Genomic DNA, 16795 nt, shown 5'->3' with positions numbered 1-16795 from the left:
AGGAGGCCACAGGCCTCTGTGAACGGCCTCAGGTGCCCGGGCTCCTCCACCCTGGGGAGGCTCCCCCGGGCTCTTCTCTGTTTAACACCCTTTCAAAATGTGGAAGCCAGGCTTAGCTCAAGGCCATGCCCACGCAGGCCACAGGCTGGATTAGGCCCAGGGGCCATAGGGCTTCTGAGCCCCGAGGGGCCTGGGCAGCAGGAAGGCCTCTGTCTCCACTGTGAGCTTGACCGCCCCGTGGTCTGCCCCCGGAGCCTCGGCCATCTCACCAGCAGACAACGACGACTTTAGTGGCTCCACGGCATGTTGCAGTTAAGGGCTGTGTGGCCGGGCCTGCCACTGTTGGCGTCCCTTCCACCCTCACCTGTGGCTTCGTGTCATCTGTCATGCTTTGTGTCACGTGTGCAGATGAGGTACTTGCGTGCTGAGCCAGGGTGCAGCGTGCTGAGAAGTCCTGCTGGGCCAGGAAGGGCGGGCGGCCTGAGCCTGGTGCTCCTCGCCCTGCTCCTGCAGCCAGCTCTGGGACAGGCCAGTGGGGAGGAGGGCGCGACTGCCCCATGGTGGCCTGGACCGCCCAGGGGCGCCCAGACAGCCTTGCCCTGGGCACCTGTAGAACCTGCAGAACTCTCCCTCCAGCACCTTCAGTGGCTGGCCCTGAGCTCAGAAGGGCCTGGAGGGCAGCAGGGGGCCCACAGAGGCAGAGCGGGCCGGGCCACGCCTCGCTGGTTCGGCCGACTCCCCACCCCGGAAGGCAGATAGATCTGAGCCCTGGAACCTGGCTGCAGCCACAGTTGCAGGATCCCAGAGGCTGCCCGTTTCACAGAGGATCAGCGCGGAATTCCTCGGCACAGCTGTTCCTGTAATCGGGTCCCCTTAGGCAAGTGTGCGGTCTTGTTTGGACTCTCGGCTCCCACCACCCCCACACACGGTGGTCTCAAGCTAGCACAGCAGCTGTGACCAAACCCAGGCACCCGGCGCTCTGCTGCCTTGCCCCTCCTGGAAGATTGGAAACATTCATCGTGGGAGAGAAAGCGAAGCTCCTTTTATTATCTCTGTTCCTCACTCACCCCCAACCATTTCTCCAAATGGAACCAGTTCTGCAGAAGCCAAATAAGCTAATGGCTCAGGGCATGCGCTGCAGTTGGCTGTGTGACATTAGCAAGTTTCTCAGCCTTTCTGAGCCTCGGCAGTCTCCTCGAATAAGGAAATGCAACGGTGCCTGGGCAGAGCCATGCTGGCACCAGTCCCACGGTTATGGTATCACATGCAAGAGTGGGAACAGTCATCCACCTGCTGGCTCGGCTTGGCGGTCTGGGGGACCCCACTGCGAAGAGTGCACAGACTTCTGCTGTGTGAGCAAGCAGCATGGGCAAGAGGGAATTAGACGAGTGAAGGTGAGCCCCGGAAGGCCTGACGGAGCCTGACCGCTGGCACTGCCTGCTTCATGTTGCGTTGTCCCTGGTCCCCAGAAAGCATTGCCTGCCGTTTTTAAGGGAATTAAAACTAGATTCTGCTTTGGAACACAAAGGATGATCCCTGGCCCTCCCACCTCCAGGTAGCTGAAGGCTCCAGGTAACTAACTAACTGAAGGCTCCAGGCAGCCGAAATCTTCCCAGTTCCCAACAGGAGAGTTGCTTCGTCCAGCCCAGAAAAAGCCTGATGCCACAGGCCAAAGCATTCCCATCTGTGTGACAGCCATTGCCAGGAGATCTATGACCCTTTTTACTCACTTACGATGATTTAAAGTTCACCTTAAACTGGTTATCAATAGGCAGGGTCAGGCTGAAGTTCATCAATAGGACTCTGTCAATATCAAGGTTATTTTCATAACTAAAAAGGGTCGAGAATAAAAGATAAATGTTAATAGAGAATCGATAATCGACCCTATGATTCATACTGCCCACAGGGGAAGCAAACCCCCCTTGGGAGACACTGAGTCCACGGGGCCACTCGGGGGTCCTGACAGGCCATCACTGAGGACTCCAGTGGTCCCCTTCCTGGGTGGCACCCTCCTTGTGTGTGAGGGACCCCAGGGCTCTCAGGGCAGGCAGGGCGTGGCCCCGGGGGAGCTGGGTGCTGTGTTTCTCAGGCCACTCCCCGTCCGCCGCTGACACTAGGAAACCTGCGTAGGCGGAAGAGGCACCAGAGAGCAGGACCGTCCTCTACGTGTGGACACCAGCCTCTAGGTTCCACTCCTGCTTCTGGGTGTGGCCCTCTTGGTCCTCGGTGCTTGGCCGGGGTCAGCAGGATGGCCGGCAGGATGGCCGACAGGCCCCGCTGGCTTCCCCGGACTGTGGGAACCTATTGCTGAGAGCGCAGTTGCTGTGGCGTTCTCCTAGCACAGGGGTCACGTGACACGACGGTGAACCTGTGGGGGGGGTGGAGGGCACGGCCGGTGGCCCTGGTCCACAGGTGGAGGCTGACCTCCAGGCCTTAAGGTGTTCACACTAAATAGCTGGTGCTTTGTGCTCGCCGATCGTACCTCAAGAAGGAGGCTGTCACTAGCAAGAGGCTGTCACTAGCAAGAGCCCGCCACAGCGACCAGTGAGGCTGGGCAGCTAGAGGTGGTGCAGTCCCTGCCTGGTGACCCGCGGCGCTGGGTCTCAGCTCCTGTGGGCCGGCTGCTCTGCCCTGGGCAGTGGAGCTCATCCTGCAGGCGTGGCCAGGGTTCAGGACCACGGTGGGTGGCCCTGCCTTTAGGGTCTCATCCCTGAGACATCCCCACGTCCCAGGGGTCCTCTTCTGGGGTGACCCTGGCATCTCCCCTCCTTTCTGTTAAGTCCAGAGAGTCCTTTTCCAGATCGGGTGCAGCGGGGCTGGTAAGAGCTGAGGAGGAGGAGGGAGCAGGGAGTCTGTGGAGTTGAGGGTCAAGGTCACCTTCAGCTCATGTGGAATCACCAACTTCTGATGGATACCAGTTTCCAGCACAGGAGCCTGGCCTGTGTGATGGGCAGGGGCAATCCTCTCCATCAGTCCTGCTGGTGGGGGACCAGAGCCCCCGCCCACCTGCCAGGACAGGTGGTCAGCCCAGTCCTGCCCCCAGCTCTGCCATGTCACAGTAGAGTTAGATTCAGGGGCCCATCAGAGTCAGGGCAAGGTGGCCCTGCCTGCTCATCTCCCACAGCCCCAGGAGGAGAGGCGATGCGCGGTAGGACTCCCGTCCAGAGGGCTGCTCCGCCCAGGGACCCCTGACATCCAGGACCATGAAGGCGCATGTTGCTGGGGTGTTCGTGTTTCCCTGGGTCCTTCATGAGGTGCTTCGGCCTTGCTATGGGGACCCTGCTCTGGGAACCCTGCTAGGGGGACCCTGCTCTGGCAGATGCTGGCTGACCTGAGGTCAGAAGCCAGACTTGTCCACACCTTGCTGCTTCTGTCTTCCCCCGGGGAGAGGGGCTGCCCAGCCTGCCACCTAGCTGCACTGCCCCTTCGGGGCCCTTGCCTTGATCCTATAGGTCCCAAAACCTCCACCTGAATCCTGGGTGCACCCCAGACTGCTGTGCAGATGTGGGAAGGCTTCTGTACCTCTCTGAACCACTTCCTCCTCTGGTAATCGTAGTTCTTTCCCAGAGATTCATTGCAAGCTTCCACTGTGTTAATGGAGCCATGTCCCCAGCGCACCTCCTGGCACTCCCTGTCCTCGCTCACCTCCATCTCCCCTTTTACTGGTGACCGTCTTGTCCCTTGGACTGCCTCAAATGCTTCCACCAGGAAAGCTGGAGAGGTCCCAGGTGGGGGCGCACAGTGGGGGTACAGGCCCGAGCCCCTAGTGGCATTCTGTGACGCTGGACAAGCAGCAGACACCACCTGCCCCTCAGAGTGGACCCAAGCCACATTGGGACCAGGTGAACATGCAGCTGGACCTCCCTGCAGCTGGACCTCCCTGCACCGCCTGCCTGTCATGCCCGACCTCAGCCACTGTCCATGCTCCCCTCGGTACCAGCTCCCTGGGCTGGCCACGGCCTTCCCGCCTGGAGGCTCCTGGTTCTGAGGCTCCCGCCTCAGCCCTGGGTCTCCCCTGTGGTGCTCGGCTCCCTTGGGTGGCCCTCCCCAGCCCCACCAGTCAGTCCTCAATCACGTGCCATTCAGGGTCCCAAGGCGCCTTTCACAGGGTGGTGTAGACCAAGGAAAGGCGGTGTAGACCGAGGGTGCTCAGCATGGGATGAGGATGCAGAGGGACAGTGACCCGGAAGACGCAGGCTCTGTCACCTGGAGACTGGCTCGCCCTGCATCAGGAAGCTGGGAGGCTGGGCTGGCCCCGCCTGGGCAGGGCTTGCAGGCAGAGGGGCCGAGCGCTGGCAGTGGGCACGCCAGTGAACAGAGTGTTCTTGGAACGTCTGAGAGCGGGCAAACCGTGCCCAGGCTCCGGGTCTGCACAGCTGTGCCAGCCAGCCGGGGCAGGCAGGCCCGTGTCTGAGGAAAATCGCGGGGCGTGTGGTTGAAGCCTGCTGGCCCGGGGTGAGCTCTTGTGACCAGAGCCCGGCAGAAGGTCCAGCCACACCCAGACAGGCCCGGGAGGGAGGTGGTTCCTGGGGAGGCCTCTGGGGAAGGCAGGTCCCGCCAGGGCTGTTCCTGGGGCCTGGAGGCAGAGCAGCCTGGGGGTTCTGGGGGGCACAACAGAAGGGCTGAGAGGCAGAGGCCTGCAGGTACCCCCCAGGGCCACTCCCTCCTCTCCCAGGCGTGGGGTTCTCTGAAAGGACCCCCAGGACAGGGTGTGAGGCCCGAGGCACGGAAATGCCCGTGGGCAGGGCGGGCAGGGCACAGGTTGCGGCCGGGAGTGGACCAGGCGTGGAGGCCTCTCTGCGTCCAGGGGACGGGCTCTCCAGAGTCCAGGTCCCTTTGCATGCCGTGCTCAACTGTGTAAATATTTTCCTTAGGAGTGAAGAGAGAGCCCCATTCATTGGACAGCTCTCACTTGAAAGAACTGAGAAGTATCTGTTTAGGCATAAAAGCTAAAAACAGTGTCCACGGCTCCTTAAAAAAATCATTTCTGCAGCTCAAACAGGGCCAAGCTGATTTTTTTAATGCAAAAAATAAATAAATATGACCCCACTCCCAGTTGAGAGCTCAAGAGTTTGTGTCAACACTGCTAGGCCTTTGCTCAGGGAGCCAGGGCCCGGCTGCTGGTGACTCAACCCCTTTCATGGCTCCTGCCCGAGCTGCCAGCGGGACGCCACCCAGCCCAGCTCTGCCAACACTCAGGCCTCGGGGAGTGTCCCCCGCCCTGGCCAGTGCTGGCCAGGTCAGGTGTGAGTCCAGGTCGGAAGGGTGGGGCCCGTGGCTCCTTTCCACCCATGTGTCCATCAGTGGCCTCTGTCCCTCCATGGCCCAAGCTCAGGGTGGGATGCCAGTGTGTCCCTGCTGGCTCAGTGGGGCTGGGGAGAGGAGTACAAGCAGGTTCGCATCCAGGTGCCTGGGACCGTCCCCCCAAGTCGCCCCCAGGCCGGAACCAAGACTTCAAGGCAATATCCACACCAGGGAAATTGGACCTGGATCTGGAAAGAAAACTAAGGATGAGAATTGTGCTTTTAAAATTCCATCTTTCCAGAAAGGAGCACGTACTCAAGGGCACTGCTGAAGGGGAACAAAACCCCGCAGAGAGGCCATCGGCAGTCTCTGCCACTGTCCTGTGCCATCTGCTCAGACCGCCTTCAGCAGAAGCCTGCGCTCCGGAGGCCCAGGACTCCCCCCAGGGTCAGCAGAGCCAGGCTCAGAGCCAGGACGGGATGCCTAGGGGTCCCCTCAATCTCCCCTCTGTCACAGCCCTGAGCTCCCAGATTGGACTGCCCAGCAGCACCCACAGAGGAGGGTATCAGGCCTCTCTGTGGCTACCATGAAACTTCTTCAGAAATGGGAAGGAAGGAATGCAGGTGAGAGAGCAGGTTTAGCTTGAGGGCCTGGGGCACGAGTGACAAGCCAGGGCCTCGGGGGTCTCTGTGGCCAGGTGGAGGGAGGCCTGAGCACACGCTCTGTCCACTTCCTTCGCGGTCTGGAGTGGCCTGTGGCCAGGGCCCGCTCTGGACTCCCCCGTAGGTGTTCTTCCCCAACAGTCTCTGGAGGGAGAGCAGGCTGCTGAGACCCCGATGTAGTGCACCATGCCCCTCGGCCGAGCGCAGCTGTGAGCCGGAGATGCCGTGGGTGTGCATCTACTCCTCACTGACTTCCTGGAGAACAGAGGGTATTTATTTTAAGTCAAAAAAGATATTCTGACCAACCCCACTTAGCTAAATCCTGGCACTGACACTCGAGAGAGAAGCGAAATGCCGGAGGTCAGACTTTGCTTTTTTGGCTAAAATGCTTAATCAAAACACACCTAATACTTCTGCCGGGGTGCAGAGAGGTGGAGAGCCCAGAGCCACTGCCAGCAATCGACAAGCCAGCGGTGCGTGTGCTGAAGCTAAGCTAGCAAAATAAAGAGGGTTTTCAGCGAGGCAGCAGCCGGCCGGGGCGGGCGCCAAGGCTGAGAGGCTCCGGGAGAGCGTCCGGCGGTTTTTCCACCGAGGTCAGCAGCGGGTGAGGAGGCCGAGTTAATGGCATTCATACCTGCCAAGGCGGGCCATTAAATAGGGGCAGGCAGTTCCGGAACACGGCTCCAGCCCACCGTTCCAGGCTGTGCTTCTTTCTGGAAAGCCACCACCGGGCACTGCTTCCTCCAAGGGGCCGCTGCGCTGGGTGCCCCCACCGCAGGCCTTGTGTGACTGAGGAGGGCCCAGGAACCGGAATCGCGTGGCTCTTCCCTGCTGCCTGGCGGTCCTGCAGCTGTGGGTCAGTAGAGCCCCACGGCCCAGCAGCCACAGGCAACAGCCCATCCAAAGGGACCCGCTCAGGGGTCCACAGAGAGAACCAGGAGCCTGCCTGGGAGCCAAGGCCTGTCCCCGGTGCAGGCCTGGCGGTCTCGGGTGGAGGCCTGCGTGGTCTGGTCGGTCTCTTGCTTGGTGCATCCTGAACTCTTAGGCAAAGTGTTGTCCAATGTCCCTCTGTGTCCCTATCCGATGACAAGCTGGGTGGGTGGGAACCTCCCCTAAGTCTATACTGGCTTCTCCAGGAAAAGAGGGAAGGGGCCCAGACGCTATGACGGTGCGTTCACAGGGGTGCTCCTCCCCGTTTGAAGGGTGGTGGATGCAGTCACCCTCAGCTCCAGATCTATGTGACACGTTGTCCCTTAATGTAAGTTTAGGGACAGCAAGAGGGCCGTGGAGGCCACGCAGCTCCTGACGTGCCCTCTGTGCGTTGGTGTGGGGCAGTGACCCTGCTATAGGGTGGCTCTCTGGCTCCTCAGGGGAAGGTCCTCCTGTTGGTGCCTTGACCCAGGCTCCCTGGCTGGACTGATGATTGTGAGTGTGGGTGACCGGACACAGGCCAAGGGGCCTGTGGGAGCAGGCGGCAGGACCCACCAGGCCTGGGAGCGGATGGGCTGCCCTGGGGTCCCTTCTCCTCAGGTGAGGCTTCAGCCCAAACTGTCCCCACGTCCTCTCAGCCTGGCCTGGCTTCATCCACCAGGGGCCAGGAGTCTTCAGAGAGGAACCGGCCCCACCTCTGCCTTCCGCTGCTGCCTGGAGCCATCCTAGCTCATGGGCACCTGCCACCCCATCCGCCAAGTGGCCACACACCACATTTATCTCATGAAACGCCAGGAGGCTTGTGAGGCCACCAAGTTGTCGAAGGGCCCTGCCAGCCTTAGGACGTGGTCCAGGGGGGCACTGCCCCTCGACTGCCCCTGGCTGAGCTGGACCTGGGAAGGGCAGGAAGGAGGGAAGCCCACAGTGAGAAGCGGCTTGACCAGTGGAGGGCAGCGAGTGGGCTGGGCGGACGTGGAGGGCAGCCCGTGCCCAGGGGGCACTACTGGCCAACAGGGCGCGAACCTGGGCCCTCTGGCTATGGGCGTGCAGTGTTGGGGGCCTCCCTGACCACCTCTGTCTCCCTGCCCACTCCAGGGGGGCGGCTTTCTACAGGTGCAAATGGACAGAGTGGGGCTCTGGCTCGACTGGGGTAGGAGGCCACCTGAAAACATCCGACCAGAGCCCACCAGGCCAAGGGTGGGGCCCAGCGAAGCGCTCAGGGCTCCAGGATGTGTGTGAACGGCGGGCAGGCCGGCCCTGGGGAGTGCAGGCTGGGGTGTGCTGGCCATGCAGAGACGTGAGCAGCGAGTTCCGGCACGTGTGCGGGGTGCAGGCAGCTGGGCCCGGGTAGGCTTCAGCCCCCTAACGGTGCCTTCGGAAGCCAAGGCTGCAATACAAGCCTCTCCCTCATCTTGGGGAGCCCCAGGGTCACTACTGTGTTGGGGCATCCTTCCACCAGAGCTGGGACAGCCCAGCTGTCCCCAGCCAGAGCCAGCCCGAGGAGGCCTCCAGAGCCCCACCTGCAGCCAGGCTCTCAGGCCTGGCCACACTCTTCTCCACAAGGCTCTTTTTCTGACCTTGACAATGACCTTGATGCTCATGTGGGCCACCATGGTATGAGCAAGGACCTTGCTGCCCGGAGGAGGCAGCCTGGAAACTGTTCCTAAACGTCACATGGCATTTTTGGACAGGCTCAGTGGGCACTTGGGGATTCTCAAAGCTCCATCCCTGGGAAGGGTCCCCGACAGGGACCTGCCAGGGAGGGCGTACCCAGCCTGGTGGCCGCTCAGGCTGCGTGGGGCCTCCTTTGACAAAGCTTGATGCAGGAGGAGGGTGGGAGATGGGTGAGGCTTGAGGGCCACCCAGGCAGAGGTGGCCGTGTCCCTGTGCAGCAGTGTCTGGCTGAGGCAGTACGGGACATGGGGCTGAGTCAGCTCCAAAGAAGGGTCCTCCCAGTGGCCCTGCCCCCTAGGGCTGAATCTTGCCCCAGGGGCACCAGACACCACTCTCCTTGAAAAGTCGAGAACACTGGTTTTCTCCTGGCTCAAGCTGCACCCGGAAGCCAGGAGGTGACGACCCCTCCCCCCACTCCTCTCCTAGAAACTGTGGCACGGACACCCCGCCCTGTGCAGTGCAGACCCAGGCCTCTGTCCTCGCTGGGGACGTGTCCAGGTGCAGGCCAGGGCAGATCTGTCTGTATCTCTTCCAGGAGCCTCTGGGGAGCATGGCTTCTCGGAGATCCAGGTGGTCAGCTTCACTCTCTCCTCCTGCCTCGGCACTGGCCGAGCCTTGGGCCGCCCTTCCTGGCCCTGGGTTCAGGAGTGAAGAGCAGACAGACGAGGGCAGAACACGGCCTTCTGCAGCCTCCCCACTGAGCCTCCCCTTCCCCGCGCAGGCCCAGGCACAGCTTGGTGACCTGGCCGTTGGCGAGTCTCTGCTGGACACTTCTCGGAGCCTCGCTGTGGGGTTCACCATCCTCTGTCTCCCTCTCTTTCTTCACTTACAGCCACTTTCCAAACCACATTTTCAGAATCTGTTAAAAGAAGCATAAAATTCCCAACTGGTCAGAATCCCACACGGGGAACATGCCTTCTTGTTATGACAGCTGGGCGGGCACGCGCGCCAGGCCTTGGAACACGGCACCCGGGTCCTCTCCCAGGCTGCATGGGCTCCGGTGGCACCAGGGTCCTTGCCAGGGGAGGGGAAGAGAGCTCCGTGTGTGACACCCTTCCTCGTTTCACTTTTCAGGAGTCAATTTCAGACTTGGTTTCCCTCTAATCTACACGTGTGAGTCCACGGGAGGCCCTTTTGACCCAGGGGACAGTCCAACACTTACAGCTCATGTGTCAGTTTACTCAGCTTAGAAAGCCCTCTGGGACCCGTCCCCCACGTGCCGCCCTCTGGAGTGGAACGTGTTGGTTTGGGGGAGCGATGCTGGGCGAGATGCCACGGCTGTCCTGAGCGGGGCCAAGGAAAGCTCCGCGTGGAAGCTCCGCGCCAGGGGGGAGCGCCAGGCGGCGGCCACTCCTCCCCGTGGTCACCAGGCTGGTCCAGGAGCAGCAGGAAGGCAGGCGGTCCGTGCTGCCGGGAGGCCGCAGCTTGCAGGGAGGGTCTTGTGGACGCACAGGGCGCTTCCCGGAGGCCACACACTGCGGCTCTCGCCTCGGCCTGCCTTCCTGTGAGACGCCTCCATCTTCCCAGGGACCTGGGGCTCTCTAAAGGGCAAGACCCAGGGCGACCACCTCTGACTTGCCAAGCAAGAGGAAGCCGAGGGAAGGGCCTCCCCCGTGACCGCTGCCCTCGCTGGTGCCTCCCCACGTCCCCCTGCTCTGCTGGGACTGGGCTGTGCTCCCCTGAGCTCTGCCTCCCAAGCCAGACTCTGGAAGCTGCTGCACGGCCGTGGCCACGTCTGCCCTCTCACCCTTTGCTAGGCAAACACGGGCAGCTGGCGCTCCACATGCTCTGCTGGGCTTGTGGGTGGAACGCAGGGGAAACAAGGCGGAATCCGGCACACATCCCGGGGTGCTCGTGCCCCTGATTTTGTAATGACATGTGCGGCTGGCCTCTGGAGGGACCTCACCCAGCTCCTGCAACAGTGGAGCTACGCAAAGTGGCTCCATCTCTGAGGTGGAGCCATTAGGAACCAGCGACAGTGCTTCCAGGGGGAAGATGTCCCCTGGGCTTAGAGTCCTCAGCCCAGGGGTCCCAGGAGCCTCAGAACCCTTTGTGTCCCGCGTGGAGACGCCGCAGGGCCTGGTCCCATTACTGCAGAGGACAGCAGGATCTGCCCAGACGTGCAGCCTGCTGTATGTAGCTTGAGCCTGGTGCTCCAGAAACTAACGGCTGCTCTTGAACTTGTCTTGCAGCAAATGCTCGCGGATCCCGAGGTGCCGTCCCAGGAAGGCTGCATCCGAAAGGTAGGAGAGCTCGTCCCGTCCTCTCCCCGTCACGTGCTCCCGTCCCTGGGTAGAGGACTGTGTGATTTGATTGTCTGCGGGACACCATGTGGGTTCTCCGTTGCTGCCCTGCTGGTGTCCAGGAGCAATGCGCCATCAGGGGCCACGTGTGCTCAGCGCGGTGCCTGGGGTACTCGGGGCAGACGCTCGTTTTCCTTGTGGAAGCAGGTAGAGTCACTGCACAGAGCCATCTCATTCGTGAAGACAGGAGAAGCTGTGGGCACGCCTGGGGCCAGGCAGATGGGTGCAAACCAGACAAAGGCAGGTTGTGTTGACTTAGCCATCTTCACGGGATACTCACATGAAGAGAATCTGGGGGAGGCCACTGGCGGCAGACCCAGCAAACCTGTTGTATCAGCAAACCATCGGGAGAAAGCAAAGGTGTCAGCCTGGGCACTCTCCAGTCCCCGCTGACGGGGGCTGGATACGAAATGACAGGCACCAGCTCTGAAAGATCCAGAAAGGCAGCAGGGGCAGGCGAGCCACACCTGGGCCTCGTGTGAGCCGGCATCGGGACAGCCAGGGGCAGGAGCTGACCTCTGAACCTGGAACCACTCGCCAGGTAGAGTCCAGCATCCACCCAGGATGAGCCTGAGTCCACAGGCCTGCAGACACACCAGGACACGTGTGTGTGCACTCAACCTGCAGCTGATCTCGTGTCTGGGATTTCAGTGGTGTCCTCCCTCTGGGCATCTTGGCTCTGAAACTAGAGGAAATGCAGAGCCCCCGATTCGTGCTGCACCAGGCTCTGCTAGGCGGCTCCGCGCGGGCGTTGGGGAGGCCGAGCCAGCGCCGACCACCAGCTCCCAATGGGTGCGGCTGGCTTGCTATTAAAATCACCAGCAGGCCCTGCTGACCTTGTGGGATGACTGGGCTGAGCGTCTGGGCACAGGGGAAGGCAAGGTGGTGCCAGGTCGGCCGGCGGGCTGCACCACGGCAGGGGCCAGCTCCCCCAGGCACTGAGTCGGGAGGACACATGGTGTGGCAGGTGTTTTCTGGCCCTGAGGTGGCTCCTGAAGGACCTCCGGCCCTGGCCGAAGCTCTCACCTTCCTCATCCCCATCTCTGGGGGCTGTTCAGCCCCGGAGGGACCCTTCTGGGGGACAAGGTGTCTTTCTCAGTCCCTGCTGCCTGCCCGAGGCCCGAGGCCCCCCTTCCTTCAGGGGTTTGCTCTATGGCTCAAATTGTGGCGAGGTCTGTCCCTCTCTCCCTCTCCTTCCCTGCCTCTGAGTGAACTTGTATTTCCCAGAGGGCAGAGGGCAGCACAAGACAGGAAGCAGCTTTCCTCTCTTCCTGCCCTGAAGCGGGCTGCCGTGGACTCTGACCTCGCGCCGTCTAGAGCGGGCACGAGACTTTGGTCTCCCCGCCGCCACTGCACAGGGCACCACGCCAGGTGTGTGAGCCCCCTGATGGGCGGTGGAGGCAGCCTGGCAGAAGCTCCAGGTCAAACTGGGTGCTGGGATGGGTGGAGGCCCCCCGAGGATGAGAGTCCAGGCGGGAGGTCAAAAGGTCAAGTATAAGTTGAAAGGGCCATGGGAAGAGGCAAGCGCTGCCCACTTTTGAACCAGACCCAAACAAGACAGGATGAGCACATCAGTGGTCTCCCTCCTCTGTCCACCAGCGGCACTGTCTGTGATCTGCCTTGTGTTGTCTAAATGGTGGGACCCAAACGAGGTCTTGTCTGCTGAGGCCCAAGTTTGTTGTGCTGCTTGTGGTGCAAGGTGCTGAGTGGCCAGGGACCCACTGGTACCTGCCCCGTGTGCTGGAGCAACCCATCAAACGCAGGTCCCTGTGAAGCTCACTGCAGCTCTTCAGGCTGAGGGGCTGCTCAGATCCCCAGCAGATCCAACCCCAGGGCAGCTGAGCACCAGGGAGGTCGCTGATGGGCACCAGAGCCCAGGGTATGTGGGCAGCTGGCTCTGTCCTGGCTCCCAGCCCGGCCCTCTCCTTCCCACTGAGCTGCAAGGGGAGGGTGGCGGCCTGCTGAGGGGCATCCTCACCCATGTCCGGCAGCACCTCCCACCAGACTGAGAAGTTGCCACTCAGGGCCCCCCGCGTGTGGGATCCCATGATTTCCAGCCTCGGAACGTGGCCATCAGTAGCATTCAGGGGCCCTGGTGCTTGCCTGCGGTGGGATGATCAAAAACCCAAGCCGGTGCTGAGGTCTGGGAGGGCAGAGGGGACTCGACTCAGAGAGGAGCAATGGGGGTCACAGGTCAAGGCAGGAAGACAAGACAGGGCCCATTTGCGTCTCTTCCAAGCTGAAGCCTTGGGAACAGACAGGTTACTACAGCTATGGGTAATTCGAACATAGATACAATTTGTTTGTTGCTAATGTAACCCCACGTGCCCTAGTGTGCCACGGTAAGGGTGAATTCAGTGAATTCTGTAGTTGGGGTCACCCAAAGACGTTCACACTTGCATTAAAAATGTAACAGAGAAGCAGGGGGCTGGGAGGCTGTGTGACCTTGGGCTGCTCAAGTGACATCTCAGAGCTTCCCTTTGGCATTCCTGGGAAGGCTTGTACTTCCTGTCTTCTGTCTGCTTCAGTGAGATGCAAAGGAGTTAGCTAATTCTATGGGGGCTTGACCCGTTGGTGCAGAAGGGTGGTTTAGGGGTCAGTCGCTATGATAAATTCTACGCGTTGGAGAGAAGGTTCCTGCAGGGACCACAGAGCTCACAGGCCAGGGACCGCCCAGCAGCGGCGGAATTTGAACCCAGGCCCGCGGCGGGGCGGGGGCTCCCATCCTAGCGACAGCCTGTGAGCAGCACCTGGCCTGAGCCCGCCCACAACCGCAGTCCCCTTCCCCACCGCCACCCAGTGCCCCTGCCCCACTCCACCTTCATCCACCCAGGCTCCTTCGGCTCGTCCTCTGCTCCTGGCGCCCCCGGCCCCCTTTCCCTGTCCCCTTGCCCGCGCCCCCGTGACCGCGCAGCCCCCCACACCGCTCTTCTCCGCCGCCGTCCCGGTGCTTTGGCCACCTCGCGGCCCCGGGGCTTCCTGAAAAGTCGCTCTGGCGGGTCGCTGGGCCGCGTCCCTCTCCCAGCGTGGACCTCGGGGACCGCCCCTGCGCCGGGACTCTATTTAGTCTCTGTTTACTTAGAGGGAAAGCCCGGGGCTCCTGGAGAGCAAACATCTGCGGGAGATAATCTAGCGAGTTGTCCATCCATCACCGGCCGCGCGGCTCCCTGGAGAGCGCGCGGAGCCCGTAATAAAAAGGCCGAGCGAAGAGGCTTTGGGGACGAATAAAGAGCCGCGTGAAGGGCTCGCGGAAAATGGATGGAAGACGTTATTAAGGCTCAATGGCCGTCTTATCAAAATCCAATAGGATAGACATTTGGCAAAAGGCTTAAATTTATTCTTTGACTTTCTGGAGGGCTTGAATTTATCCGTTAACAAGAGTGTAGTCCACCCGGGGTGATGGTATCAGCCGAAAGAATTTTGATTCAATCTCTTTGGTGGTATGAAAAGGGGAAACACAGCCCCGCGGCCTTTCCCTTTGTCCCACTTTATCTTGTTTTCTTTCACCGTCTTGAAAAGGAAGGACGGTTAATACAGTGCTACAGACGGAGGAAGTGCCCTCCCCCTTTTGTGTTTTTATTTTCTCTCCTCCTCCCCTTCTCTACTCCCGCCACCAAACACATCCTTCATCCCGCTTACATCATTAGGACTTGGACCAGAGACCTGAAAAGGTACCACTCTGAGGCTGCCGGAAAGGAGCAGCCCAGCCAGCCCCAGGGCGCAGGGCAGGCGCCCAGGAAGCAGCCCTGATGGGTCCATAAATCTCCCCCACCCCCAGCCCCCTTGTTATCATCTACAAAATGCTACAGGTCATAAAAGTCACCTGATAGCCCAGCCTCCTGTCCCCCAAACAGGGTGATTGATGGATAATTATAATCTGTGAGATGATGATTTGGGCATTAGGACCGGGGCCTCTCCCGCGGGAGGTTCTCTGGCCGGGTGCTTCTGTGTGGCCCCAGGGAGATGCCTCTGGGAACAGGACTCCCAAAGGTTCCCGGTCCCCGGGAGGGACTCCCTAATGAAGGGTGACTCTGTGCCGGGGGTGAGAGGTCAGCGTGTCCAGGGAGGTGGGAGCAAAGACAGGAGCAACTGCCCAGAGTCCTCTGCGAGGCAGCCACTTGGAGGCCCCGACCGACCGACCGACCGACCGACCGACCGCGGCCTGGGCCGTCTGCAGGGTGAATTTGTGGCCTTGCTAGGCTATTGAGCTCAGCACAGCACCGGGTAGCCAGGGGTTGAGATCAGCTTGGTGGCCTGGTGTGTGTCGTCCGCTTGGTGGCCTCCTGGGGGAAGCAGAGGCATTTTCCGGGCATGTGGATGAGGGCTGGGGAGGAAGAGGAGGGCGGGCGAGGGATGTGGCTGGGAAGGCCTGAAGCAGCGGAGCTGGAATGAGAGGCTGCCCTTCACGCCTGGGCTCCCGCTGGCATTCCCTGGCGCCCGAGGCACGCCATCACGCCCCTTGCCTGGGTGTCCTTGGTTATTCTGAGTTCTGTGCCTTTGAGGCGAGTTTCCAAAATCCTATTCGTTCAGTGTTTCGAGATGCCTCTGGAAACAGGACTCCCAAAGGTTCCTGGTTCCTTGGTTGCCCCCCTAAACAGCCAGCCTGCTGGCACTCAGAACTCAAAGCTCTGCCATCGACCTGCAGTTTTCCTACAAATGTAATTAAAAAAAAAAAATCACACCAGTCTCTAACCCTAAGAACCCTGCAATCAAAATTATTAATTTGCATGTAGGATCAGTTATGTCTTTATGAAACCAAAGTGTGTTTAGCTGCCCCGGAGACAGCCCCGAGTTGATTTTGATAATCTCAGGCTGAATAGACTTGCCTCGTCGCAGTAAGCCGGGGACAAAAGGCTGGACAGTGTCTGAAAGCCCTTTGACGACACGTCTCTCTTTCCATTGTTCGGGGGCTGCTGATAAAAGAACCGGGAGTCCATTAATTCAGTGAATGAACATATCGTAAAGTCAGTCCCCTCTTGAGAACAATAATGTTGAGGTCAGCTCTGGTCGCCATGGAAACTAAGTACTCCTAAGAAGTTCGCATCCTTGATTTTGCTGAATCAAAGGCTGCAAAGCGGAGAGGTGTAATGCGGCCAAGAGCAGTCCCTTCCCAAGAGGGCGCCGGGTCAGTGGCCCCGAGTTCCTGGCTTCTTCTCCCTCCCTGGGGGAAGGAGGACCCCGTTTTCACAGCTGCTGACGCTCATCTGGAAAGACCAGGGCAGAAACCAGGCAGAGGGAGGGGCCGCAGTGGAAGCCTGTGCAGGCCCAGGCCCTGGCGGACTCTGCCCTCTCCCCCTAGCAGTCCCTGAACTTGCCTTCACGTGCTCTGTGGCCCCTTCATGTGCTGATCAGGGTGACGAATGTCCCTGGAGCCTGGCCTAGGTGAGTTATGGGTGGCCCCAGACTGGACGACCACTTTAGAAATGTAGTCTCGTTGCCTGTCTCCTCAACTGAGTGGACTGGCTACCCACCCCACCCCCACCTGCAGATCCCTGAAATCAGCCTCAACATCAGATTAGGCTGGGCAAGGTGCGGCTGATTAATTTCCTGTGAGGTAATTTATTACCTGCCGCAGCCGCCGGTGGTGTCGTCTCCAGGGCCCTGCGTGTCAGAAGAGGCCTACAGGCACAGGGTGCTCAGGGCTCACCAGGAGGGGCTATTCATTTTCCCCCGTTTGTGAGGAATAGATGAGCTGGGGTCTGTGGCCAACATCTGAAGGCCCTGGAGACGGAGGGCCAGCCCCAGGCAGGCAGGCAGGCAGGGCTCTGCTACCGGGGGTCACTGCAGTGTGTGAGAGCAGTGGCCCTGGGGAACCTTCTGTCATCTGCAGTATCACCCACCCTGCAGACACTTTCTGCTGAAACCCAAACCTCAGCAGCAGGCACAACCTCAGCCGTCGGGGAAAGATGCAGAAGCCACCAGGTGCACAGTCCGCAAGGTTAGCCCTGGGAGCTTTTCCCTGGGGGGGGGGGGGGCAGCCCA

General features: G+C 60.6%; 1 protein-coding gene across 6 annotated transcripts in view; it reads left to right on the top strand.

Moving 5' to 3' along the window:
• The window catches only part of Prdm16 (PR/SET domain 16), a 201831-nt gene that overhangs the window by 38015 nt on the left and 147021 nt on the right, over window positions 1-16795 (top strand). For all 6 annotated transcript variants that reach the window (XM_048783764.1, XM_048783763.1, XM_015501488.2 and 3 more), the window contains exon 2: window positions 10703-10753. In XM_048783764.1, the coding sequence (XP_048639721.1) occupies window positions 10703-10753 (51 nt within the window). The remainder of the gene's footprint in view (window positions 1-10702; window positions 10754-16795) is intronic.

This window comes from Marmota marmota, unplaced genomic scaffold, assembly GCF_001458135.2.
Source record: "Marmota marmota marmota unplaced genomic scaffold, marMar, whole genome shotgun sequence".
NCBI classification, from domain to species: Eukaryota; Metazoa; Chordata; class Mammalia; order Rodentia; family Sciuridae; genus Marmota; species Marmota marmota.
This window is presented reverse-complemented; position numbering and strand designations above follow the sequence as displayed.